Source organism: Perca fluviatilis, chromosome 12 (assembly GCF_010015445.1).
Source record: "Perca fluviatilis chromosome 12, GENO_Pfluv_1.0, whole genome shotgun sequence".
Lineage (NCBI taxonomy): Eukaryota > Metazoa > Chordata > Actinopteri > Perciformes > Percidae > Perca > Perca fluviatilis.
The window spans coordinates 27,362,434-27,389,065 of record NC_053123.1 but is presented as its reverse complement, the minus strand read 5'-3'; the positions used below and the strand labels follow the sequence as shown (position 1 = coordinate 27,389,065).

Below are 26,632 nucleotides of genomic sequence, written 5' to 3'. Positions count from 1 at the left end.
TTTCTCTTAGGGCCTCTCCTAGTTCCCTACTCATTGATTCACTCCTGTTGAAGTCTGCAACTCATTTTGAATCATAATTGAGAATAACTTTAGTACTCACAGTATGTACGGTATGTGTTCATGTGCGATCACAAATATAGAACTTTATGTAAATTGTTTTCATTACATCTGAAACATGACTACGTGACTTCCTCTTCTTTAGGGGAAAAAGGAGAAATTATAACCAACAGGAGTTTCATAGTTTACTTGAAGTGCAGTCCGTTCTGCAGCGCTGAACCTTCAGGAAATATTCTGACACCTTATGAGTGATGGATGACATGTATGCCAATGTTGAAAATGACAAGTCTGTTGACCCAAGACCTTCAACAAATCAGACAGGTAAGAATGTTCTCAGTCAGACAGAGATACTGACACACTGATCTGTATATTATCATCTAATTACTGTTGTATGATTGGTTGTATTCCCTGGTCTTCTCTGTGTTTAGGTCCCAGGAGCTCGGAGAGGAGATTTCATGGAGCTGTTGTTCTCTGTCTGGGGCTGCTGAGTGTTTTCCTGCTGGCTGGGCTCATTGGCCTCGGTGTCCACTGTGAGTCTAAAATCACATTCAGAAGTTAAAGTGTATAAGTAAGTGTTTTTTAAACCATCAGCAAACATCATTTGGATGGCTGTTATAAAGTTGCAACTGATGCTTATATTTAGTTAATAATTAATTAGTGGTTTATAAAGCATCAAGTAACATTAATTTGGCCCCATTAAATCTTTTTTGTGATCTACAAAAGAGATGACTTTATTATTTGTGTAGTGGGGCTATTGCACAAAAGTAGAATGAAGAAATCCATGATAACTGAAAAAGCGCAGCTTGACTTAGTGTGATCCGCTCATCACGGCTTAATCAGTTGCACGTTTGCCGAGCCAGGATAAGAAGGTGAAGCTATGTCAAGCCAGGTGTAGATAGCTGGGATAAGGGCACGTTCACGGCTTTCTTAAATAGACCACGGTATCCATCAGATTTACTGATGCAGAAATGGAGAATGTATTCTTTACACAGAGTGAGCAGCAGCTTCATATGGAATTATGGCAACGTGAAACACATTATTTGTAAAAAAGAAACACGGATGCTTTAATAAAACAGCGAGATAAAGTGAGGCAGACAATCGCAGACTGAGTGAATGTGTAAGAAGCCTAAAAATATACATTAACTGACCACTGCCCTGAATTGAAACCACCATACCGTTCAAGGAGTTAGGCTAATTACTTGCACAAATTAGCTGTTGTACTCTTTGCCTTAAAAGTGAGCAGAAGACAGCCTAATGTTATGCAGGAAACCATGTTCGAACATAGGGATGCTCATAAGTGTACCTGGTACCAGAGCACCATAGGCCAACGGTCAATGATCGATTTTATAATCGTTTCATCTGATCTGAGGCCGTATCTTTTGGACACTCGAGTGAAGAGAGGGGCGGAGCTGTCAACCGATCACCATCTGGTGGTGAGTTTGGTCAGGGGGTGGGGGAAGACTCTGGACAGACCTGGTAAGCCCAAATGGGTAGTGCGGGTAAATTGGGAACGTCTGGAGGAGGCCCCCGTCCGACAGACTTTCAACTCACACCTCCGGCGGAGCTTTTCGTGCTTCCCTGTGGAGGCTGGGGGCATTGAACCCGAGTGGACAATGTTCAAAGTTTCCATTGCTGAAGCTGTGGTCTTAGGGTCTTAGGTGCCTCAAGGGGCGGTAACCCACGAACACCATGGTGGACACCGGTGGTCAGGGAAGCCGTCCGACTGAAGAAGGAGTCTTTCCGGGATATGTTATCCCAGAGGACTCCGGAGGCAGTTGCAGGGTACCGAAGGGCCCGAAGGGCTGCAGCCTCTGCCGTGAAAGAGGCAAAGCAGCGGGTGTGGGAGAAGTTTGGAGAAGACATGGAGAAGGACTTTCGGTCGGCACCAAAGTGCTTCTGGAAAACTGTTCGCCACCTTAGAAGGGGGAAGCGGGGAACCATCCAAGCTGTGTACAGTAAGGAGGGGACACTGTTGACCTCAACCGAGGAGGTAATAGGGCAGTGGAAGGAGCACTTTGAGGAACTCCTGAATCCCACTAGTATGCCTTCTATGTTAGAGGCAGAGCTGGAGGATGACGGGGGATTGTCATTGATTTCCCAGGCGGAAGTCACTGATGTAGTCAAACAACTCCACAGTGGCAAAGCCCCGGGGATTGATGAGATCCGTCCAGAAATGCTCAAGGCTCTGGGTGTGCAGGGGCTGTCCTCGTTGACACGTCTCTTCAACATTGCGTGGAAGTCTGGAACAGTGCCAAAGGACTGGCAGACTGGTGTGGTGGTTCCCCTTTTTAAAAAGGGGGACCAGAGGGTGTGTGCCAATTACAGGGGTATCACACTTCTCAGCCTCCCTGGTAAAGTCTACCACAAGGTGCTGGAAAGGAGGGTTCGGCCGATAGTCGAACCTCGGGTTGAAAAGGAACAATGCGGATTCCGTCCTGGTCGTGGAACAACGGACCAGCTCTTCACTCTCACAAGGATCCTGGAAGGAGCCTGGGAGTATGCCCAACCAGTCTACATGTGTTTTGTGGATCTGGAGAAGGCGTATGACCGGGTCCCCGGGAGATACTGTGGAAGGTGCTGCGGGAGTATGGGGTGAGGGGGTCTCTTCTCAGGGCCATCCAAAAGTGAGAGCTGTGTCCGGGTTCTCGGCAGTAAGTCGGACTCGTTTCAAGTGAGGGTTGGCCTCCGCCAGGGCTGCGCTTTGTCACCAATCCTGTTTGTAATATTTATGGACACGATATCAAGGCGTAGTCGGGGTGGGGAGGGGTTGCAGTTCGGTGGGCTGGGGATCTCATCGCTGCTCTTTGCAGATGATGTGGTCCTGATGGCATCATCGGCCTGTGACCTTCAGCACTCACTGGATCGGGTTTCGCAGCCGAGTGTGAAGCGGTTGGGATGAGGATCAGCACCTCTAAATCGGAGGCCATGGTTCTCAGCAGGAAACCGATGGAATGCCTTCTCCAGGTAGGGAATGAGTGAAGGAGTTCAAGTACCTTGGGGTTTTGTTCGCGAGTGAGGGGACAATGGAGTGGGAGATTGGTCGGAGAACCGTAGCCGGGGTGCGGTATTACATTCCATCTATCGCACCGTTGTGACGAAAAGAGAGCTGAGCCAGAAGGCAAAGCTCTCGATCTACCGGTCTTTTCGTTCCTACCCTCACCTATGGTCATGAAGGCTGGGTCATGACCGCGAAAGAACGAGATCCAGGGTACAAGCGGCGAAATGGGTTTCCTCAGGAGGGTGGCTGGCGTCTCCCTTAGAGATAGGGTGAGAAGCTCAGTCGTCCGTGAAGCTCGGAGTAGAGCCGCTGCTCCTGCGTCGAAAGGCGCCAGTTGAGGTGGTTCGGGCATCTGGTAAGGATGCCCCCTGGGTGCCCCCCTAGGGAGGTGTTCCAGGCACGTCCAGCTGGGAGGAGGCCTCGGGGAAGACCCAGGACTAGGTGGAGGGATTATATCTCCAACCTGGCGCGGGAACGCCCCCTCCCCGGATACGCCGTTCGGTGTAATGTTGCTCGGGAAAGGGAAGTTTGGGGTCCCCTGCTGGAGCTGCTCCCCCCGCGACCCGACACCGGATAAGCGGACGAAGATGGATGGATGGATGGATGGATTAACTTATAGCATTCCCTCAAAGCTGAATTTTTACTGCTGACACTTAATGCCCCAGTCATCAACCTGGAGAGCATTATGTGACACAGAGGAACTGTGTTCATGTCAGAGATTTGCAGTATCATGATTCTCTTTAATTAATTTGTTAGGAACTGGAGGACAGGGCAGCCTGATAATGGCGGTGGAGATCCACAGTGTGGCGAAGAGGACTGTGTACAAGTTGGACCTACCACCGCTGAGTGGAATGACCTGTCATGTGAAAATGTTATGTATTGGATCTGTGAGAAAAAAGCTTAACATTGGTGTATGTTTTGAGATCATACATTTGATAATGCTTTTTACAGTGTAAGCTATGATCTCCGTCATGATGAGATGATGTGCATGTGTGCTTGTGTGTCCATAACAGGGTATCGGTGAACACAAAATACTGGGACTAATATTTATGCAAATGCCTGATTAAGCTATATCTAATATAAGCAGCAATGTAACCAATTTCTCTTCAGTCTAGTGTGTGTCACCCGGGGGGGACTATTGTTTGCAATCAATAAATAATCCTTTAAAATCAGAGACAAAGCCTGGTGTGTATGAGCTTTTATAGTAAGAGTGATATTCATCATACAAACACTGTTAACGCCATACCGTACACATACATGGTTCAACATAATTTGCTCTTACTAGTGTATCGCTGTGTGTATTTTGACCATAGTGAATCCCCGCCAAAAGGTCCGTCCCAAAACATCCCAGTTTAAGAGTAAATGCCATAAACCTATTCTTTGTGAATCTTTACAATCATTTCCACAAATAATCAAGCATACCTGCCATGTTGCACCATCTACATTTTCTTCAAAACCATTTTCAGCATGTAACGTTAGCTTGGTAGCTCAGAGAATCCGGTTGCTGTTCCTCAAAGCGATCGGAGTTCAGAGTGTAAACTCAAAGAAAGTAGAAGGTTCTGGCCGCTCCGGAACTATCAGGTAAATGAACCGTTGTTCTACTTTAACAAACCTGCACATTATACTGAATATATACTATGATGAAGTTTGACCCTGAAATAAAGTTGACTGAAGCTGTTTCCTCCAACTATTTCTCCCACATTTGGCCTTTTAATTTAGAGGACTTGCTGGATAAAGACATTTACTTTTACATTCACTAATTTGGGTTAATCAGTCACCAATGCACCTAACTATTACGAGTCATTTCTCAAATTTCCGTTTAAAGACATTACAGGTCCATTAAAGAGAACTTTATAACAAATAACAATTATTCAGTATAATGTATTTCTATGTAATTTCTTTAAAAACAAGCTTCATTTTTAAGACACAAGCAGCAGTGACATGTTTTGTCTCTACTGCTGACAGTTAGACTGAGTTATGTTGGTGATAAGTGCAGTACAAAATATGCTTACTGAAGTCTGCTGCAGAGTTCACTACACCCTTTCATATGTCATAGGTTGGTTATGATTATATTTCACAATCATGGGGCAAAATAAGGAAATGAAGTCATGTCAAATACATTAAACATGACATTAATGCAGAAGGTGTTTTGTGTTCCTGAGAAATGTCTCTTGATTATTGTAGATCATGTGTCATTTTGTGGATCAGAGTGAGTGCTTGTGTCTGGTATTTAGATTTACTTGCTGCAAAACTTTTACTTATTCACCCTGCATTGGGATGAGATCTGTTTAGTATCTACTTTATGATTTAGGACCCAATTTCTTTCCAAAAAATAGAAATTTCATGAATCAAGTTAGTTCATGAACTAGTTATTATTATCACCTCTGAAACATGTGACCCCATAGGCCCCCATGTTAAAATGCCCAACTTTACAGAAGAATGAAACAAGTTTACAGGCTGATACAGCCTGGTGGATGCCGTCACAGGAGCTTCATTCGGGGGCTCTATAGTAAGAGTGATATTCATCAAGGAGTTTGCATTGTGTCACTTCACTTTTAGAAATGTAGCACAGTAATGTTTACTCAGACAGTGTTTTAACTGACCTTCTAACTTTTACTTGAATACAAGATTCTGGTAATGTTTCCACCTGTAAAAATACAAATCTCATGTCTTTGTCATCTGTAGGTGGGTGGGTGGGTGGATGGATGGATGGATGGATGGATGGATGGATGGACGGACGGACGGATGGATGGATTTCTGATAATGAGAGGAGGAGAGGATTGTCATAGAAACTTCTTTTACCACCTCTGAAACATGTGACTTCCTCAGAGCGTGAGACACTGTCAACATGAAACCAACAACAATACTATAAATACTTAGACCTCTTACATGTGGTGCAGTCTGTGCTGCAGCGCTGAACCTTCAGGGAATAGTTGGCCACCTTATGAGTGATGGATGACATCTATGCCAATGTTGACTATGACAAGTCTGTTGACCCAACACATTCGACAAATCAGACAGGTAAGTGAGGTAGAATCTGGGAAACTGGTCGCTCTCCGAGCTCTGCAGGGCTTGTAATTTGATGCTGATTTCTTGAATGTGAATAAACCTTTATAATCAAGAAACAGTGTCGGCAGATTCCTCTCTACACAGCAACGCATCATCGATACCATATAAACCACATAAGAATGTTCAGTCAGACAGAGAGGCTGACACACTGCTCTGTATATTATCTGATTACTGTTGTATGATTAAATGCTCTTCTCTGTGTTTAGGTCCCAGGAGCTCAGAGAGGAGATTTCATGGAGCTGTTGTTCTCTGTCTGGGGCTGCTGAGTGTTTTCCTGCTGGCTGGGCTCATCGGCCTCGGTTTCCACTGTGAGTCTAAAATCACATTCAAATATCAGAGAATGAATTTTAGGAGCATTATTCTGCTCATATTTTATTAAGATGTCTATTTTATTTTTTTTATTTATGTTGGGTTGCCCTGACTTTATGCTGTCATTGTTTCCTTTATGTATTCTCATTTGGTTTTTAGCTCATTTTCATCTGTTTGTGTTTTTGTTTGAAATTAAAAAGCAGCTTTTTTAATTGAATTTATAAAAAGTTCAACACATATAAACACAACATTTTCGTAGTTTGTAAATAGAGAATTTGACCCCGAATGTATCTACGTTGAACTTAGGATAAAAGCTTTCATTTTTGGTGCTACATTACAATTAAGGCTGTGCAATTCGAATTTTGGTCGCAATTTCGCGAACGATCACAAAAACAATGTAATCAAGAAAAACTATTATTTTGCGCATTACGTTTTGCCCTTAAGCTTTTATTTTGTCTCGTCTTCTAAATGACGCGCACATTCGCCCTTCCTGAAGGCCAAACTCACTCAGCCAACATTTAAATATAGTTTTTATATTATTTATTTTAAGGGGAATTCAAAAGGTTCAACAGGAAACGTATTAAGTCACAGTTGAAGGTGTTTTTACTGTTGATTTGTTTCACTGTTTTTTAAGTGCAACATCTTTCCAAAAGTCAATAATTAATCGTGTGAAATAATTGTAATTTCAATATTGACTAAAATAATTGTGATGATTATGATTTCCACAATTGAGCAGCCCTAATTCCAATCATAATGCTGCTGACTGCTACATATTACATAGGTGGGTTAGTATTTTCCGCACTATAAGGCGCACCGGATTATAAGGCGCACCTTCAATGAATGGCCTATTTTAGAACTTTTTTCATATATAGGGCGCACCGGATTATAAGGCGCACCTTCAATGAATGGCCTATTTTAGAACTTTTTTCATATATAGGGCGCACCGGATTATAAAGCGCACCTTCAATGAATGGCCTATTTTAGAACTTTTTTCATATATAGGGCGCACCGGATTATAAGGCGCATAGAATAGAAGATACTGCAGTCAAACGTTTGACTGTGGTTGCGTTATGCATCCACTAGATGGAGCTGTGCTAAAGGGAACGTCAACAAAACCGTCAGATAAAGTCAAACTTTATGAAGCGTTCTGACAACTCCGTTCACTCCCTCCTTATAGCATTTAAATCTAAGTGGTCCGGAAAATGGGCGTCGTCTCTCCGTGGTCCCTGACATGTTGTCATCGGCTTGTCCGCTTCCATTGCATATCGGAGGCAAACCTGGAACGGATTGGCTAATATGAGCTACCAATCGAAGCTTAGAAGCTAGGGAATACGATGACGCCCACATCGATCATGTAGCAAGCTGGGCAGAGAAGCTACAGCGATGACAAGTGCGGAAATGGAAACCACGTTTTTCCGTTGTGATTCGGCCAGAAACTTCAACATTGTGAGGGAACAGATCGTTTTGGAATATAAAGCTTGGATATTACATTTCCTTGGACTTTTGTGGATTTATGAAAATCAAGTTTTGGCCAAAATACCACTTTGTTGCTGAAAGGACAACGAAATCAGGTATGGATGCACTCGCCAAACGCCGAATGAGTGGAAGTTTTATCGAGGTTACAGCGACGTGTGTCCCGTCAACGGGGCAGTGATCCGAGAGGTTGATCCATATATAAGGCGCTCCGGATTATAAGGCGCACTGTCGTTTTTTGAGAAAATTAAAGGCTTTTAAGTGCGCCTTATAGTGCGTAAAATACGGTAGTTGTCAACTTTAACTTGATTTCTGAGCACTGTTCATTGGGCACAGTTAGGAAAAAATTTCACTTGGGTAAATACAGTAACTTTGTATGACATGGATGCAAAAAAAATATATTTTCTACTAGGGAAACATAACTGTCTCTTCGCAAGACTGGGTCCAAGAGACATACAGAGACTTGCAGACATGGCGCATTACTGTATAATGAGGAAGTAACATGCAATAGAAGAAGGTCCAGATAATTAATCAAAACAATTTATTTGAATGAAACATAAATAGAGAAAATCTTGCGATGGAATCACAAGAGCCGCAACGCCAAATCAGGCCAGCGGCGTATATTGAGGGGTGGAAGGCAATTCCCAACTTCCTACCCCTCTACTTCCAGCGCGCTTGCGTGGACCACACCTATCTTTGAATTAGGCTTTCATTTTAACCTCAACTAAAACCTGTAAAGTTTTATAATCTCGTGCAGTTTTGACACTATTTGCGGAGACAAAATCTGGCCGCAGACAGACAGAAATATAAACACCTGGCAAAGTACTCAAATCCTCTTCTGTAGTAGTTCCATAGCTGGTATAAAGCCAGGGTACGGTATGGGTTCCCACTACAGTATGTGTCTCCAGGACCACATCTGATGAAATGATGACACACACACACACACACACACACACACACACACAGACTTATGTAAAAACAATACCAGCGTTATTGTCAGTAGGAGGTTCACAGTAGCGTAGTAGTAAATACAAACAAGCACTTCAGTCATTCTTTAATGATTACAAAAGAAAACTGGTCGTCTTCCAAACCTCTATCCTGCATGCAGCTCATTGGATGCTGTCTAAAATGAATTGACATTTGGTTCTGAGATCCTGTAATAAACATGAATGTGTCTCTTATTTGTTTTAGACTATGACACTGTACAACGCCTCCAGGCCAGCGATTACAAGCTGTCTTCCCTGACTGAAGAGAGAGACTGGCTGAATGCCAACCTCACTGCAATGACTAAAGAGCTGAACAGGAGTAAGTGTGGGGCACAAACATTCTCATCTGCAGGAGCAGCATGGTGAAAAAAAAAACTCATCATGGCATGTCTTAATCTGTAATTTCAGTTCTGCAAAATGAATCTTCAAAACTCAGCTTTGTTGTCAAATGCATGGAACCTAATAGACCCTGTTAACAGTTTGACTGGTCTTATTTGCATCTAACTTACTGTTAGATTCTGTTTAACATGTTTCTCACCTATTTTGAATACTAACAGGCAGGACCTTCCTGTCTATCAAGATCTGTTTGCAAAAGTGCTTATTAATAGAGGGATAACATTTTAAAACTGCAAGCACGGGTTTGCACACAAACCTTTTTTTTTAACACTGTGGTCATGAGACAGTTATTTTTGTTGTATTTGTATTAAAAGTATACTTCCAAGACTCAAATGTGTTTTCATTTGGTAATCTTGATAATAATTATAACTTTCTCATTAAACATAATGATTAGTTAGCTGAACAAAAGCAACATCACCATTTGGCATCAATCCAGGAAAGCAGAGGTGGAATATAACTAAGTACATTTACTCAAGTACTGTACTTGAGTTCAAATTTAAACTTGTACTTTACTTAAGTAAAGGAAGAACTACATCTCAGATTGAAATATTGTACTTTTTACTGCACTACTATTGTCTAACCGCTTTAGTTACTTTTCAGATCCCCTTCCAGTCCAGGGAAAACCATGTATCTCCCGATATCTTGATGTCAGATGTTTATGATAAACTGAAGGATTTCAATTTCAATTCTCCTCCGTCTTAAGCTAAATAAAGTCTTTAAAAGGCTTTTTGGATCAGCTGAAAAAATGCATCGTCACAAAGCTGAAAACAGGGCTGTTTTTCTGACACCATGAAAAGTTTTAAAACTTTTTAGAGATGATTCTCACGGGACAGCGACGCTACAAACGTATGATGATCTTATAGAATATGATGCATTGCTGTAGATTAAACTACCCAACAGTATATAAAGGAGTTAAAATGAGCACAACCTTAAACATCTACAGCAGTAAAATGCAATGTACACATTACAGTTTTTCTTGATTGCTTTGATGCAGCAGTCAACTCAAACTCCACATTTTCAAAACAGTTAACACACAGGCCGAAACAGTGGCACTCATGGTCTAACCGTGCCAAAACATTTAAAATATGCAACAAAAGCGAATTTTGCCTTCAAACAACACAACTTGCAAACAAGTGTATGAGCTCTTCCAATCAACCATTACACAGTGGACATCAAAATACAAAATACAGCACTCAGTGCAGATCAGTGCACCATTGCTTGTCATTGTAGCCTATAACTGTACGTAGCTTTCATGCCAGTGCCATTTGTTGTCAAATTTGCCTTCTTGCAAAGAATTGGATCCAGAATCAGAAATGCTTTGATACAAATTTTATTGATTCCATTGATTCTTATTTTCAAACTGTGGCTGAAACCTGAAATACTGTAAATATTACAAAATTACAAAATACATGTTAACCAAACCAAAATAAAATCTATTAGAATATAAGAAATTAAGAAAATAAAAAAGTATAAACATCTATTACTGTAGAGTATAAGAAATAGCCACGATGGGGCCAAATGGCCTAACCCTGCACACTGATCTATGGGGCCACATGGCCTAACCCTGCACACTGATTGCTAATTGAAGATTTGTGTCAAGGAGTGTCAAACAGGTGCTTCAGTGATTTCATACTGATGTAGGTAGTTTCTAATAGTTAGGAACAGATGGTTTCTGTTTGGTTACCATAGCTAAAACAATGGAGTTTGGACTGCTTGAATGACATCCAACCAATGAGAAAGGGTTAACACATTTGCAAGAAGTGTCTTCTGCTCTGCTGAGACAGTGATGATGAAAACCGAGTGGATCCCAGTTTCTTTAAGCAGGTCAATGCAATCAAGAAAAACTGTAATGCAGATACTTTGAGTACATTTTGCTGATAAATACTTTTACTTTAGGTTTTGATGCAGGACTTCTTACTTGTAGTTCAGTGTTTACACAGTGTGGTATAGTTTTATTGAAGTAAAGGATCTGAATGCTTCTACCACCACTGATTGATTGCAATTAACACAACAACAACTTGCCAACCTGTGCTTCAAAAGGTTCAAGACTACAAGCATAAAATCAAACATAAAAAGACTAGTACCTATTCTGTATTCTGTAACTTCATTAAGAGACGGAGTGGCATGACACCCCCAACAGTTTCACACCATCATTTGGCTTCAACAATACCACACTCACTATGTGAGAGAGAAGTGAAAGAGTGACAGATAGGTGGGAGAGAGATATATATATATATATATATATATATATATATATATATATATATTTTTTTTTTTTAACATTCACTGTACTTGCTGCAAAGTTAAGCCATGAAGCTGCGCTATCAGTAATAATTAGATATGTGCATGTCAAAATTGGAAACCACCTTTATGGATACCAAATATGCGTGTTTTTAACCTCCTCTATTTTTGGCATTTACTCTTGTCTGATTTTTAAAGATTCATTGTTCCTTACAGAAAAAACATGTCCAGCAGGATGGAGGAAGTTCAGTTGTGCCTGTTATCTTCTCTCCGCTGAGAATGGTTCCTGGGAGAAAGGCAGAGATGACTGCAGACAGAGAGGAGCAGATCTGGTGGCGATAGAAAGCTTCGGAGAGCAGGTACTGTGTGGCAGGCAGTCCTAAAGAACAGGTAGAGAGAGAGAGAGTGTGTGTGTGTGTGTGTGTGTCGCGCACGTGCGTGTGTGTGTGTTTTCTTTTCGTAGCCACACTACTTCCTCTGTGAGCCGAAGCCAACATTAGTAGAAGAGAGAGAGAGTGTGTGTGTGTGTGTGTGTTTTTGTGTGTGTTTTCTTTGTTTTGTCCACAACTCAATCATATTTAGTTTACAGTCATAAAGAAGTGAAGAAAACTAGAAAATATTGACATTTAAGAAGCTGGAATTAGAGAATTTAGACCTTTTTTAGAAAATGACTCAAAACCGATTAAACGATTATTCAGTTAGTTGACAACTAGTCGACTCATCGATTAATCTTTGCAGCTCTATTGCACATTGACATGTAGCATCTATAATGTTTATTATGTCAGCATGCTAACAGCGGATTAGCACTGAACACAAAGCTAATGGGAATGTTATTAGTTTTCTAGGTATTTGGTGATAAACCAAAGTATTTGACCAAATGAAATGTTGACTTGACAATGACACAAAGTCAAGAGATCAAAGTCATCTGCAGCAGTATGTGAACCTCATGGTGACCACAGGAAAGTCAGTAAAGTCTGACTTTGTTGATCCACTAATCTTTCCTGTAGTCAAGAGGACACATCCTCTGGGCACTGTGCATATCTAAACTAATTGTTGTGCCAATCCATGTTGTATATGTTTAGATATTTGACAAAATAAGTGAAAACTTTGACCTGTTGATGGCGCTAGAGAAAGAGAATCGCTAAAGAAAGAGGATCATCACCAAACACGTTAGAATGTATCCTCTAGGGCACGGGTCTTCAACGTTTTTTTAAGCCAAGGACCGTCTCAATGAAATAAAGACGGAACAGGGACCCCCTACCACATATATTGTATAAAATTAAGTTGCATATTAAACTGGGCCTACAATAACGTGTAGGGCGGCCTAAAGCTTTTATACATACTTGTTTAGCTTAGAATACTATGGTATTAAAATAGCCTAAGAATTGTTGGCATGATTTTATAAATCATGTTTTAATGTTAAACATACATGATGTGGCACAGTGAATCCTTAGGATTAAATGTATATATCTGTGGATGGCCTTAGTGACTACCTTACATATAGGCCAGTAAGCAGTGAGGATTTATATTTGCTAATAATATGTTGGAATCATGTTATGACTTTTTAATTCTTGAAGAAACTTTCAAAAATTATTAAATAATTTGGAGGCCCTCCTGCATTGACTCTGAGGACCCCTAGGGGTCCTGGACCGCCTGTTGAAGATCCCTGCTCTAGGGACATTGAATATCTGTGGTGAATTGCACTGAAAACCATTTCAATCAGAAGACTTCATTTCAGATATGTGATGATTTATTGTACATGTGCGTGAAATGTACAGTACAGTCTTTGGAGATTAGACTCCACCATCATTTACAAATTCTGAGAACATTTTTAAAAGGGGTAGGGCCGAAGTATGAACCCCCCAATGGAGTCTAACCACTGATGGTGGCGTGAGGAGCCCGAAGACCAACGCTGAAGGCCGCCGGGAGAGGCCTGCTGGAAGAGGACCCAGGAGCCGTGAGGGGCGAAGACCGGAGGAGCAGGGGAGGAGGAGGGTGGTGCTCGTATCCTGAAATGACAACTGAGCAGCAGAGACAGAGAGAGACAGGTTTAAAACAGGGATGTCGTGCAGTGATTGGCTTGAGATTCCTTGGCCGCTTCTGATTGGTTACGACTAAAGTGAACACCTCTACAGCTGATCCATTCAGGGGAGTGAGGAGTGATTATGTTTAGGAAGTCGTCCTGAAAGAATTTGCGCTCAGCTCCATTTAATAGTTGTCGAGATATTCCATGCTGAACTACAAATGTCAACCTCAGGGTGGCGCTATAGAGGGGGAAAAAAACACAATAACCAGCCATTCTTTACTAGAACTTACTTACTATAGGGGGCACCGAACCTGTCTAACGAATGGTCTACATTGTATTTTAATGAATGAATGTTGTTTTTATTTACACTCTTCACATTCAACATATTGAATACAATATATTTGCATGTATTATTAAAACAAAAATATAAAACTTTCTGTTATTTTTATTGAACAGAAGTTCCTCTCTAACTTCACCAAAAAAGAAACGCATGCTTGGATTGGTTTGACTGACGAAGCCGAGGAGGGAACCTGGAAATGGATTAATGAAGCTCCGCTGTCTTTACAGTAAGGAAGACATTTGCTTCACCTTGGTTAGATGGAGCCACATGCATATACTGTTATAATATATATATATATATATACATGACGTCATCAAACAAGTCTACCACTTTGGTGAAATCTTTTTTACCCAGCAGATGGTGCAATGGTTCCTTTAATCAGGCTTCTATCTGCCATCTCCAGTCAGGAGGCAGTGATTTTTACTCTTTCATATAATATATAGAACATGCAATATATTTGGACTGGCTTTAGAGATGTCATTAAACAGAATGGCTGGCGTAAATATTGTATTTTCCCCCTGATTGACACCTATGGTAGAAAAAGTACTCTGGTCTTTTCCCTTTGGTAAAAGTAGCAATACTACAGTGTAGAAATACTCTGTTACAAGCATTCAAAATCTTACTTAAGTTAAAGTACAACAGCTAGATTAGCCTCAAAATATACTTAAAGTACCAAAAGTAAAAGTACTCATTCTGCAGAATAATGTATATTACAATATTGGATTCTAATTATTGATGCCTAAATGTGTTTATCACTTTAATGTTTAATGTGGGGCTACTTTGAATTACTTTGCTTTGTTGCTTAATCTTTAATCATATAATATAAAATATAGTTTATTTATATTTTGTATATTAATAAGCTAAATCTGCAATGTAACTAAAGCTTTAAAATAAATGTAGTGGAGTAAAAAGTACAATATTTTCCTCTGAGATATGGTGGATAAATAGAAAGTTGCATTAAAAAAGTTATACTCAAGTGAGGTCCATTAGCCCCTAACTCTCCCAATGTTCGACCCAGTTGAAAAAAGCTTCTGGGGGGTGTTTGGCTCTAGGTCATGGTGCAAAGGACCCTAGGGTGAAATTACTCCGAACCATCACTTTAACACAATTCACAAAACCACACACCCAAACTGCAAAATACCTCATATATCCTGCAAAATGAAGAACTGCAACCAAAACTACATATAGCATTATCAAAATCAAACTTTTGCACCAAATAGCACACACTTTTATATTACCAGATTTTTGTCTAACCAACTTCACACTGTTGGGCATAATGAAAAGCACTTTCATCTTTAGTATGCTTTGCCATTAGCCTGACGTGGTCATACTCAGATTCTAGTCAGAATGCGAACTTCCCAACCTCGAATGTTGTGGGCGGGGCTAAGTTCAGCTGGCATCCAGGCTACTTTGCCATAATACTAAAATAGTTCAAATTGTAGAATATTCTTCAGATTGTTCACATGCACAGAAATATTTGCAGATACACACACATGCTGTTGAAACATTTATTTTTTTATTTTTCACCAAACAAGTCAGTGCAATTCATGCACAGCAGATATATTTACATTGGACTGAACAAAAATATATACAGAGAACTGTGTTCAATGCAAAAAGTGTCATTTTGAATTGCAAAGTGTGTGTAAAGCAGAAAATGTGTTTAGACTTTTGGAGACTTGAGAAGAGGTTTTGCTCTCTGTGTGTCAGTTTAAATAATTGTGCTATGTCATTTTAGTGTGTTAGCAATTGGAAAAAACTGGATTTGTTAACGATTAACAAATGATTTGTAAAGCTTTACAAAATATTTTCAAAAAAAACTTTGATAAACATTATTTGGATGGCTATTGTAAAGTTGCAGATGATGATTATACATTAATATCTTGAAAATGGTTAAGAAATCATCCATCTTCGTCCACTTATCCGATATCGGGTCGCAGGGGGAGCAGCTCCAGGTAAGAAATCAATGACTCCTTATTATAAGCAGTAGTTGCAACATTAAATAGCCATGCAAATAATGTTTATAGATAGTTCACAAGAATTATTAACCACTGACAAAAGTAAAAAAAAAAATCATCATTTCATTGCTTGTTACTAAGTTTAATTAACTATTGATTAACCACATATTAATGACGTTATTATAATAAAGTGTTACAGGTTTATGCCTGCCAAGGCTGGAAACAAAGTGGATGATAGCGGAGTTGGAGGCCAGAAACAATAAGCTTAAAGCGTAACTTTTTGATATTAATAAGCATCCATATCATGTGGACGCGCCAACAGTTTTGTTGTCATTACTTAGAATTCCTCATGGGGGCGACAGAAACTACGCACTATAGCTTTAATCATGTTGAAACACTCGCAGAGGGGAGAGTTGGGTGGTCATTCTCCGTACGCATCCCAGCAGCACGCTGGCGCACACTGTTAAAGTCTTGGTAGCATTTCCTGATGAATAACATGATGAAAAGACTGTGAAAAAACATTTACAATGTCATTATTGTCTCGTTTGTTTGCCTGTTAGGTACTGGCGGGAAACACAGCCTGATAATGGTGGTGGACATAGCCATCTCGGGAAAGAGAACTGTGCCCATATCATAATAACTGGAGGGACGAATTATCAGAACTGGAATGATTTGCTTTGTAGTACCGGTCTGAGATGGATCTGTGAGAAGCATCATCAGTGAATACTCAGTTTTAACGTTTTCGGATTGTCGGCTACAGGAAGGAAAACAAATCAAGAATGTCCTTCACCTGCAAGTCATTTTTGATAATAAGGAAAATAATTAATAATTATATCATCAATCCACCTACAGTAATGATGGGTTCTTCTTCATGAATCTTATTGCTCGGAGTTCATTGTCCCTGATCCATGCTCCTGTGTCTCCGCTCCTGCATGAGAATCGTCCTGCTCGGAGTTCATTGTCCCTGATCCATGCTCCTCTGTCTTTGCTCCTGCATGAGAATCCTCCTGCTCGGAGTTCATTGTCCCTGATCCATGCTCCTGTGTCTTTGCTCCTGCATGACAATCCTCCTGCTCGGAGTTCATTGTCCCTGATCCATGCTCCTGTGTCTTTCCTCCTGCATGACAATCCTCCTGCTCGGAGTTCATTGTCCCTGATCCATGCTCCTGTGTCTTTCCTCCTGCATGACAATCCTCCTGCTCGGAGTTCATTGTCCCTGATCCATGCTCCTGTGTCTTTCCTCCTGCATGAGAATCCTCCTGCTCAGAGTTCAATGTCCCTGATCCATGCTCCTGTGTCTCTGCTCTTGCATGTGACTCCTCTTGTCTCTCAGGTTTTATCCAGTAGAAATCTGAGGCTGAAATCTTTTGCCAGGCTTCCGCAACATTGTTGACACTGTTGTTGCTCTCACCTGTATTGGGCTGCTCATGCGTCCGAATAGCTTGAAGGTGAGACTCACAGATTGCTTCAGCTCTTTTTTTTGCGATTTCTTCTAGCTGATCTTGCAAATGCTCACTCACTTGCACTGCCAGGAGATCTTCATAAACCAATTTGTAGTAAGGAGGACAACAAGCCTTGCTGTCACAATCGGACCAATTCTTCTTCTTTCTTCTACAACAGGCTATTACGTTTTCAACAGTGCTCCAAATGACAATAAGAGATGTGATTAAATACAAGCCAATTTCCTGGAAAAAAGAAAAAAACATCTATTTAATAGTTTGAGGAACACAAAGCACAACATCATTGTGGTTTCAGACAGTAAAGCTTAACATAGTGTTCTGCATTGTCAAAACATAATATATGAACAAATGTATTGTGAGTTTGAAAAAATACATTTGTATAAAGATATAAAACAATTCCATTTCCCAAATAGTTTTGGTTTATTACCATATTTGAGTGCTGTGTGTTACTTACAAGTGATTCAGATTTATAAACGGCTTTAACGAGGTTCTCGTCGTCACTCAGCTTTTTTTTGCAAGGAATTCCAGTCTGAGAGGCGTTTTGGTTTGTCTTTAGGCAAAGGTACCAATCTCCATCAAACATAACAGTGGCTATCCATACACCAGTCAGAGTGACATAGCTGACCAACAACTTCGTAATATAGTTGCAGGTACTGTTGGAACAAAGTCTTTGCAATTTGAAAAAAATCTTCCTTCCATGGAAAGAGTCAGCGATGCTGGCAACCCAGGTGAGGATCATAGGAGGGAACAGCATATACACTACACCATGTCGATGTATATATAGGACTGTGCTGCATGAGCATACAAAATCCATGTTAAATATGTACTGCAGGATGTAGAACAGGACTATCAGCAGCAGCGTACTCACAGTCTTAGTTATTATTTCAAAAAGTTTTTGAAGAAAATCATGACTTAAAGGCATGCTGGCTGAAATAGAATGGGTTAGATATTCTGTTTTACAGATGCTCCAGTTGAATTATCTTCTTTGTCTTACTCTCAGAAGATCTTGTTCAAAGAGGTGATGCTCTCTCTTCCACCAGCTGAGTGAAAAGGTGTCAACCAGATGAAAAACTTCAAAATGTTTTGCATTAAATGTCCCCCTCATATAAATACATCTACTCAAACCGTGCCAGCCCATCAGCACTTTCAAAATGATGGTACCATATGCTTTCACTTCTCAAAAACCGGAGGAGGATTTCCCCAGTCACACTTTATGTGTGTAAAAAAAAAAGAAAAAAAAAGAAAGGGATCCTCATTTTGAACCCTAATCATTTTCAAAGTTAATTTTCATATGCCAGTTTTGTTTGGTGACTATACATTCTACCATTTCAAGGGCCTCAAGTATGGGAAATAACAATGTGTGCATGCTGATGTTGCCTCACTGTTGTCGTCATTGTCTCGTAGATGGCAGACGTTAGTATTTTTTTTAGAGAAGATAATAACGTCAACTGCTGTCACCATGGAAAGCAACAAACTTAAAATGAAAATGTCAGCAACATCTTTATTATATAATCGTTCGCCATTAGGTAAATGTATAAAGATTTTTTCTTATCTGAGCCCATGTGGCCTCACACACTCACTCACTTAGTACCTGAGATCAATTAAGTCTGTGAGTCCTTAGTCCTTAGCCCTCAGGGCTCACTTTGGGATTGGGCCAGTGTGTGAGGCCACATGGGCTCAGATAGGTAGAAATGGGATCAGGACAGCGCTTCACGAGATCACATGTTACCTTGGCGACGTTTAATAACAAAGATGTTGCTGACACTTGCTGGTTTGGGAATTTTCATTTTAAGTTTGTTGCTTTCCACACGGCCAAGGCCCAGGAGACAGCTACCTGATTCCAAACTGTTGTTTTACAAGCTGGACAACAGGTTGGTCCGTTCCGTGGTCGTGTGTCGTGCTGTTGTTTACCTTCGTAATTTCTGGATTTCCCTATCGTCTCCGCGGTAAACGTCACAATGCTTTGAACTGTGGGTAATTCCCTTTGGTGAAGTCTGCATCGATGCAGACTCACGGAAAGGGCTCGGTAAGTGTGTACTCAAACCCCACATTGGGACAACCCTAAGCCCTTACGAATTTCGCGAGAACGCGCACCAAAGTCCGTGAGTCTGTGAGTCCAGACTTTGGGATTGGGCCAATGTGTTTAAACCAAAAGAGGTATGATCATAAAGTGATTGATTCCTGACAAATGCCCGTAAAACAGTTTATGAAGATGTAAAGCCCCTCAGAGAGGTGGAACAGAAAGGATAAGAAGTTATTGTTAATTCTCCTAGCAGCTAGTAAAAAAGTAATTACCAGAACATGGTTAAAACCAGAGTCACCCACGGTGAAGGAATGGATTGATATAATACATAATATATACGTGATGGAAAAATTATCTTTCTCCTTAAGAGCATTAAGGGAAGACTTCCTCCAAATATGGAGTAAATGGATTGATTACATTAAACCAGTACGCCCAGACTTCTTTTAAAAGGTGTTTATTTTATTTTTTTATTTTTTTGGAATATGGCATCTTTTGGAATTTTCTGTAAATAATAGCTCCCCATATTCTGTTGTATATAGTTACTGTAAATAGGAGGAAACAAAGCATTGGTAACACTTGTGAAATTTGATTCCAGGCCTGAGAGAATACACTCTGTATTGATAACTGTTTTATTTTTATTTATATGAATACACATGTATACATTTGCATATTGTTATCATTATCAGCACTAATACTGATTTGATGAATAGTTAATTGCATAAACTTATAAGTGTCATTGATTTAGAAAATCATTAAAGGCCTGCCTATTGTATTTCTCCTTGAAAAATTAAAAATTAAAAATTAAAAAAATAAATAAAAAGAAGATGTAAAGTGATAAGTGCTACTAAATGTCACAATCCACTTCTTTATAGGGCAGGCAATGTCTTTATGGGAAATTAGCTTTGTGTGTTTGGAATAAGGAAACTAAAACCCTAAGAAAATAAATGGCACTTCTTATTTCTCCTGGTTGTATTGTATGTCATGTGTGTTTTATATATATTACAACATCTGTCACATGCAGACATGGTGGGCAGAATTTTTAAACGGTCAATCAATTGGGGGTTACTTCCCTTCTCATGCTGACGGTCTTTGTCTTGTTCCCATCCTGGTACATTCCATACATATTTGTAGTCTAACCAGATAAACCCTGTTCACCACTTTGATTCATAACATCAAAACTCTCTAGCTGATACATTTGTGCCCACATGACTTTTGATGATTTCAGTTTTGCTTACAAATATGAGGTCATAGTCTACCCTTTTATTTTTATATTTTAGATATGTGTTTTTATTTCCTTGTGCCGTTGGATATATACTATATGTGGTGAAACATTTACAGGCAAAAAGCTGGTTACCTTAGTTCAGAGTTTAAGTATCAAATGCCCAAATGTTGTTTCTGCCGTCCTTGGTGCTTTTCTACCATGACATGTTAAAGTTTACTCCACCTTAAGTAAATTTAGGAGGAAATCCAGTGTGCTTGTCATTCTTTTGCCATTACATATACTGATTATCTTCACAATACTATATCCTATAGTCACATAAATAACCCAACCCATTTCATACCTGTACACATGCCAAATGCACTCTGGGAAACACGCTGCTAGTTGGAGCTAATTATCTTGATAATCAGTAGTAGCATGCACCCTCATTTGACAAAAAGTATGAGCTACTGTGACGACGATGTCATAAAGACTGAAGCACACGCCTTAAAGGTAATATTTACTTATGGTGTTGTGTTTCAAGGTGCTGTGAGGGCGAACAGCAGACAGTCATTCTGTGGAAGTAGAAGAAGTCTGTGTGGCAGTAGAGTATGTGCGGGGATTATTTTTGGAGGAATGGGGGATCATTGACTTACGCAACAGGATCAAATCGTTTGTTCTTCTCAAGAGGTTTCATCAGCAGCCATGGCAACCCTTGGCCAGATCATCTTCGGCAGGTGTGTCCACGAGGTTTGAAATAGATTAGATTAGATTAGATTCAACTGTATTGTCATTGTGCAGCGTACAAGTACAAAGACAGCGAAGTGCAGTTTGCGTCCAACCAGAAGTGCAAAAAAGCAATGCGATATGTGCATAGGCTGGACAAGAAATATATTGCAGTGTTATAAGAGCAGAATAAATATGGCTATGTAATATGAACAATGTATGAACAACATGTACAGATATGTGCAATGTAGTAGCAGTGACATTATAATAGTAGTAAGAATAATGTGTTCTCTACTGATGGCGATTTAATTCTGAAAACATTAAGGTGTCTACAGTAGTGGAAAGTAATTAAGTACATTTAAGTTTATAAAATCCCCCACAGTTTTATTTTGTGATGCTTTGCAGGGGCCACGTGCCCTAGGTTGGGAACTACCAAACTTTATATGGCAATCTAGTAATAATGTGATATAATATTCAGCCACAGGTTCAAATATTGTTTATTTTTCTGGAGAACCTTTGATGCTTTATGTAGGCCTACATTTAGCTGATAATACGTTTGTACTTTTACAAGATTTCAATGCAAACATATACTTCTAAAGATATTTCAGGATTGTTACTTTTACTTGAGAAATGATATCCATGTTTCTTCCATCACCGGGTGTCTACAGATTTCTACGGCATTTTAGGAGCTTCTTGTCTAGGTTGCTGTGAAGTTGATCTGCAGGTTGATTTTAGCCAAAGCCGGCAGTGTGTCTCCTCTCTTACACTTTCCTGTGTTTGTGTGTCTCTTTGTGTGTAGCATGATTACCCTCATCGTCTTATTCTCGGCCATCATCATTCTCATCTTAGCCCTGTCCCTCTCAGGTAAGAACATACAGATCCTTGTGAGAGCCTGTTATTATGAGTAATGGCTCCGTCAGGCCTGAGGAGATACATGGGTGTGTTTGTCTAAACTAAAAAGCAGCTACTTCTTGTGGTTGACAGCCCTGTTAAAAACATGTTATTGTATGTGTGATATTCTATATGCATTTTAGTTGAATTTCCATCTAAAATAAATGTTTTTAAATACATTCATGGGTAGGGCAGCTTTTTTCTACATTAAAGTAACAGTTAAAACACTCACATCTTTCAACTATGGTGATACGGTCCTTTTAAAAACTGACTTTTTTCATTTGCATCTGGACACAGATCTGCATCAGAATACACTCAAGGACAGACATGGGACACATGTTTCAGATTTTCAACTTAAGTACTAAGTGTAATAGTTGAAAAGCGTGAAAATATAAGGAAAGGTCCAATACTCAATTCAAATTGTACATTGAAGGAATTATTGGTCGCTGTAATCATTTTTTCCTCTTTTCCATATTATCCATGAAGAGACTCTTTCTAATGGGAAGCCAATGCACTGTGAGAGATGGGGCACTCTATCCAAAGAACAGCTGAAGGCAACATGAAGCTTCACCAGTCACAGTTAGTCAAATCAAATGGGTATCTTCCAAAGTTACGGACGTTCTAACTCAACAGGGTTTCATGCTGGGCCACAGGGGATGCACAGTAATGACAATAGAGGGAATGTTGTCCTAAAAAGAAGGTAACTTTGGAAGCTAGCCTCTTGATTTGACCAACTCCGACTGTTGAATCCTCAGTTTAGTTTTTATTGAGCTGGGACTATGGATTTTGTCTATGGGCTCGTGAGTGAGTATGGTTTTAAAACAGATTTGAAAAAAAGGGAACCTATCCTTTAACCCTCTGAGGTCTAAGGGCATTTTTAGATGCCTTCTTGAATTCTCCTTTTAAGGGTTTTTGCATATAACCTGACCATGTGTTTCATATAAAAATGTTCAGAACAAACTCAGCATTCTGTATAGTGACACCCAAAATTGTTCCAGAGCAATGTATAAAGAGTTAATTTGGCCCTAAAGCGGACATATTTTTTTTCAAATCTCGTGTGAAAACATACCCACACTCAATTGTTTTGGTGCTTGAAATGAGTTTACAAAAGTCTTGGGTTCACAAAAGAAGCGTGATATATGAATAAAATAGTAAATAAATGTCTTAAATTAAATTTTGTAATATCGCTTTTTGATTAGGAGTTGTGTCAAACATTGCTTCGACTCGCTGGTGCGTCTTTTGTAATAAGAAACAGAGGGTAAGGAATCTCTTAAAGGTCCCATGGCATGAAAATTTCACTTTATGAGATTTTTTTAACATTAATATGCGTTCCCCCAGCCTGCATATGGTCCCCCAGTGGCTAGAAATGGCAATAGATGTAAACCGAGCCCTGGGTATCCTGCTCTGCCTTTGAGAAAATGAAAGCTCAGATGGGCCGATCTGGAATCTTCTCCTTATGAGGTCATAAGGAGCAAGGTTACCTCCCCTTTCTCTGCTTTGCCCGCCCAGAGAATTTGGCCCACCCATGAGAGAGGGACATCATGGCTTTCAAACGAGCAAAGTAGCAGTTGGTCAAGGCCACACCCCCACCCTCCACCTTGCCCCCCCCCTCCTCCTCAATAGCTACCGACACAGAAATGGCACATACTAAGGAAAGCTCATTGTGGGACTGGCTCTAGTGGTTGTAATTCTGCACCAAGGCTGAATTTCCAGAAGGAGACTTCAGATACAGTATAATGGGGACCACTAAGGTCTATATAAAAGCATCCAAAGAGCACCATGTCATGGGACCTTTAAAAAAAATCTTAGATTTGTGCCAAAAATGGGACTAAAATAATGTAACCCTTATGTTAAAGCTAATAATCAGAATATATTCTCCATTATGAGTCTATGCCTGTGTCCACTTCCCACAGGCAACTTGTCCCAGGTGATAAGCACCAACACGTTGCCCGTTGCCAACCTCGGCGAGGATCAGCTTCTCAGCTGCTTTCTGAACACTAAAAGTCAAACATCCGGACTCACAGACGTGTCAGTCACCTGGGAGATGAAGGGCCTGACGGGAACCGTTTACAGCTATCAGAATGGAGCTCCGGATCTTGCCAACCAGAACTCTCAGTTCAAAGGGAGAACGCAGCTCTTCCTCGATGCTTTGACCACGGGGAACGCCTCTCTGCTGCTGAGGGGTGTGACACTTAGTGACAAGGGGGAGTACACCTGCAGCATGAGCTCCTCTGGCGGTGGAGGGAACGTCAACATTTACCTCAGAACAGCAGGTGGGATGACAAGTCTTTCCAGTTTCACTGTGTTTGCTTTTGAAAACGAATCTCTCTTAGAACATTGGTAAAACGTTTATTTAAGTCCCCCTATTCAGCATGTATAAGCAGTATATTTTTGGTGGTGATGGTGCAGTGGTGATGGCGCAGTGGATATGACACGTTCCTTTGGTGTGGGAGATCTGGGCTCAATTCCCACTGCGATACATCAACCAATGTGTCCCTGAGAAAGACACTTAACCCATAGTTGCTTCAGAGGCGTGCGGCCTCTGACATATGTAGCAATTGTAAGTCGCTTTGGATAAAAGCGTCAGCTAAATGACATGTAATGTAATGTAATATATAGATTTGATGGTTTATAACACACTTTAATGTAGGCGTAAGCAGATCTAAAGACACAGTATTTTATAACAATGATATCTTATCATATGAAGATATATTGTTGTCATTAATTATGTGTGTCCACTTATGGGTGCCCACAGGGAGAGTTATTGTTGTTGGCAAATACTGTATACTGTCTTGAGATCTGGTACAATTACATTACTTTAAACAAGTGTTTATGTACTGCTCATAAATGCTAAATGAGGGGTTTATGAGAACGTGTGGTCATACTCTCTTATATTGTTACACCTTGGACTTAATTTTATTTTTTGGTAAAGTCTTGCACACTCTGGCTCCATATGCATTTCTCTTTTTTATTTAGATGTCGTTTCGGTCTTCAGGCGTTCTTCAAGATCCAAAATTTTTTGGGACTTGACAATCTTGTCTTATGACCGATTGAAAAAGTTGCTATGCACAATGTCACTATTGTCTGAGCTTGGAAATTTTACATTGCAGCATGGATTTATGATTTTTTACTTTCAGCCTTTTCAGCCCCAACATTTAAATTCACAAATGGCACCCTGGCTGCTGAGGCAACCAGGTGGTTCCCTAAACCAAACGTGACGTGGTCGAACAATGGCTGGGTCGTCCTGCGTGGAAGCACGAGCTTCACGTCAAACTCTGCGGGGATATTCAGTGTGGTCAGCACGCTGCAGTCAATCAACGTCAGCGACACCTACACCTGCACGATAGGAAATGATCTGGTGATCGGCATCTCTAAGGCAACTGTAACAGGTAATCTTGTATTGTCACTGTATTTCATGCCATTTTTTTTTACAAGAGTATCTGTCCAGTATATGCTAGAGACACTTAAAGATGCACCCCACGGATTTTACACATGTATGATGGCCACAGGTGGAAAAAGTACTAAAATATTGTACTATTGTAAGGAAAAGTACCAATACTTTCATGAAATATCACTCAAGTACAACTGAAATTACCTATCTGAAAAATTACTCAAGTGAAAGTAATAAGTAGTTAATTTAAAATGTACTTTTAAGTAAAAGTTACTTAGTTACATTTAAAAAAAACTGTAAAACCGGGCGGGGGGATTTAGCCAGTGTCCTACATGTGTTCTCCTACGGGTTGCTAGTGCCTAGAGAAAAATTAGCAATGCCACAAAACATGTTGTTTTGCTAATTGGCAATTTGCTATTAGTCATGAAAAATTCGTTTGAAGTACCAATGCACAAATCCTTACCAAAACATGCTTCCGCAGATTAGATGTGGAGTTATTGAATGCTGCCAGTTCAGTCACCTTTGGCAGGCACATCTGGCATTGCATGATGATACTATTGGCCCTCTTGAATTAAAATCTTGAATTTAAAGTCTTTCAAATGTGGCCAAGGATTTTCGTCGTTTTTTGGGCAGCATTTCTACTGAAACCGTCTCTGAACCGTCGTCGCTCGCCTGATCCACCTCCATCTCGTTCTCAGTCTCCTACAGAAAGACTTGGCGCCAGGTAGATGCTGATCATTCGTCACTGTAATCAAGTACATTTTAAATTACCGATTTTAAAAACTACTTGAAAAATACAAAATAAACAACAAAACTATACAGTAACGTAACGTAAATGTATTTTGTTACTTTCCACCTCTGATGATGTCTTCTGTGGCTCTCAAAAAGATTTCTAGAGTCTGAGAAAATAACCCTGATGACCAGACGTGTCATTAGTTTATCTCAGATTGGGTCTTCAAATTGTTGACACAAAGCCTTTTCTACAAACTGGAGTGTGGCGTTTAAAAGACATGGGCATTTACCTGGCAGGGAGGGTATAGAGAAGCAAAGTCCCTCCCCTTATGGTAGACCACCATGGGACCTTATTTCTGAA

General features: G+C 40.2%; 2 protein-coding genes across 2 annotated transcripts in view; both read left to right on the top strand.

The window, feature by feature from the left end:
* The first annotated feature begins 218 nt into the window (after positions 1-218).
* On the top strand, positions 219-18,273 carry LOC120570372 (CD209 antigen-like protein E). The gene is made up of 7 exons (XM_039818683.1): positions 219-378; positions 486-587; positions 6,331-6,432; positions 9,098-9,211; positions 11,746-11,888; positions 14,012-14,121; positions 16,411-18,273. The coding sequence occupies exons 1-7, from the start codon at positions 309-311 to the stop codon at positions 16,571-16,573; spliced, it is 804 nt and encodes a 267-aa protein (XP_039674617.1). The 5' UTR covers positions 219-308; the 3' UTR covers positions 16,574-18,273.
* A 2,851-nt stretch (positions 18,274-21,124) lies between these two features.
* vtcn1 (V-set domain containing T cell activation inhibitor 1) overlaps positions 21,125-26,632 on the top strand; it is a 6,743-nt gene continuing 1,235 nt past the window's right edge. Inside the window, exons 1-4 of the mRNA XM_039818968.1 lie at positions 21,125-21,268; positions 22,057-22,121; positions 24,062-24,421; positions 25,286-25,537. Coding sequence (XP_039674902.1) covers positions 21,237-21,268; positions 22,057-22,121; positions 24,062-24,421; positions 25,286-25,537 — 709 coding nt within the window. The 5' untranslated portion in view covers positions 21,125-21,236. The remainder of the gene's footprint in view (positions 21,269-22,056; positions 22,122-24,061; positions 24,422-25,285; positions 25,538-26,632) is intronic.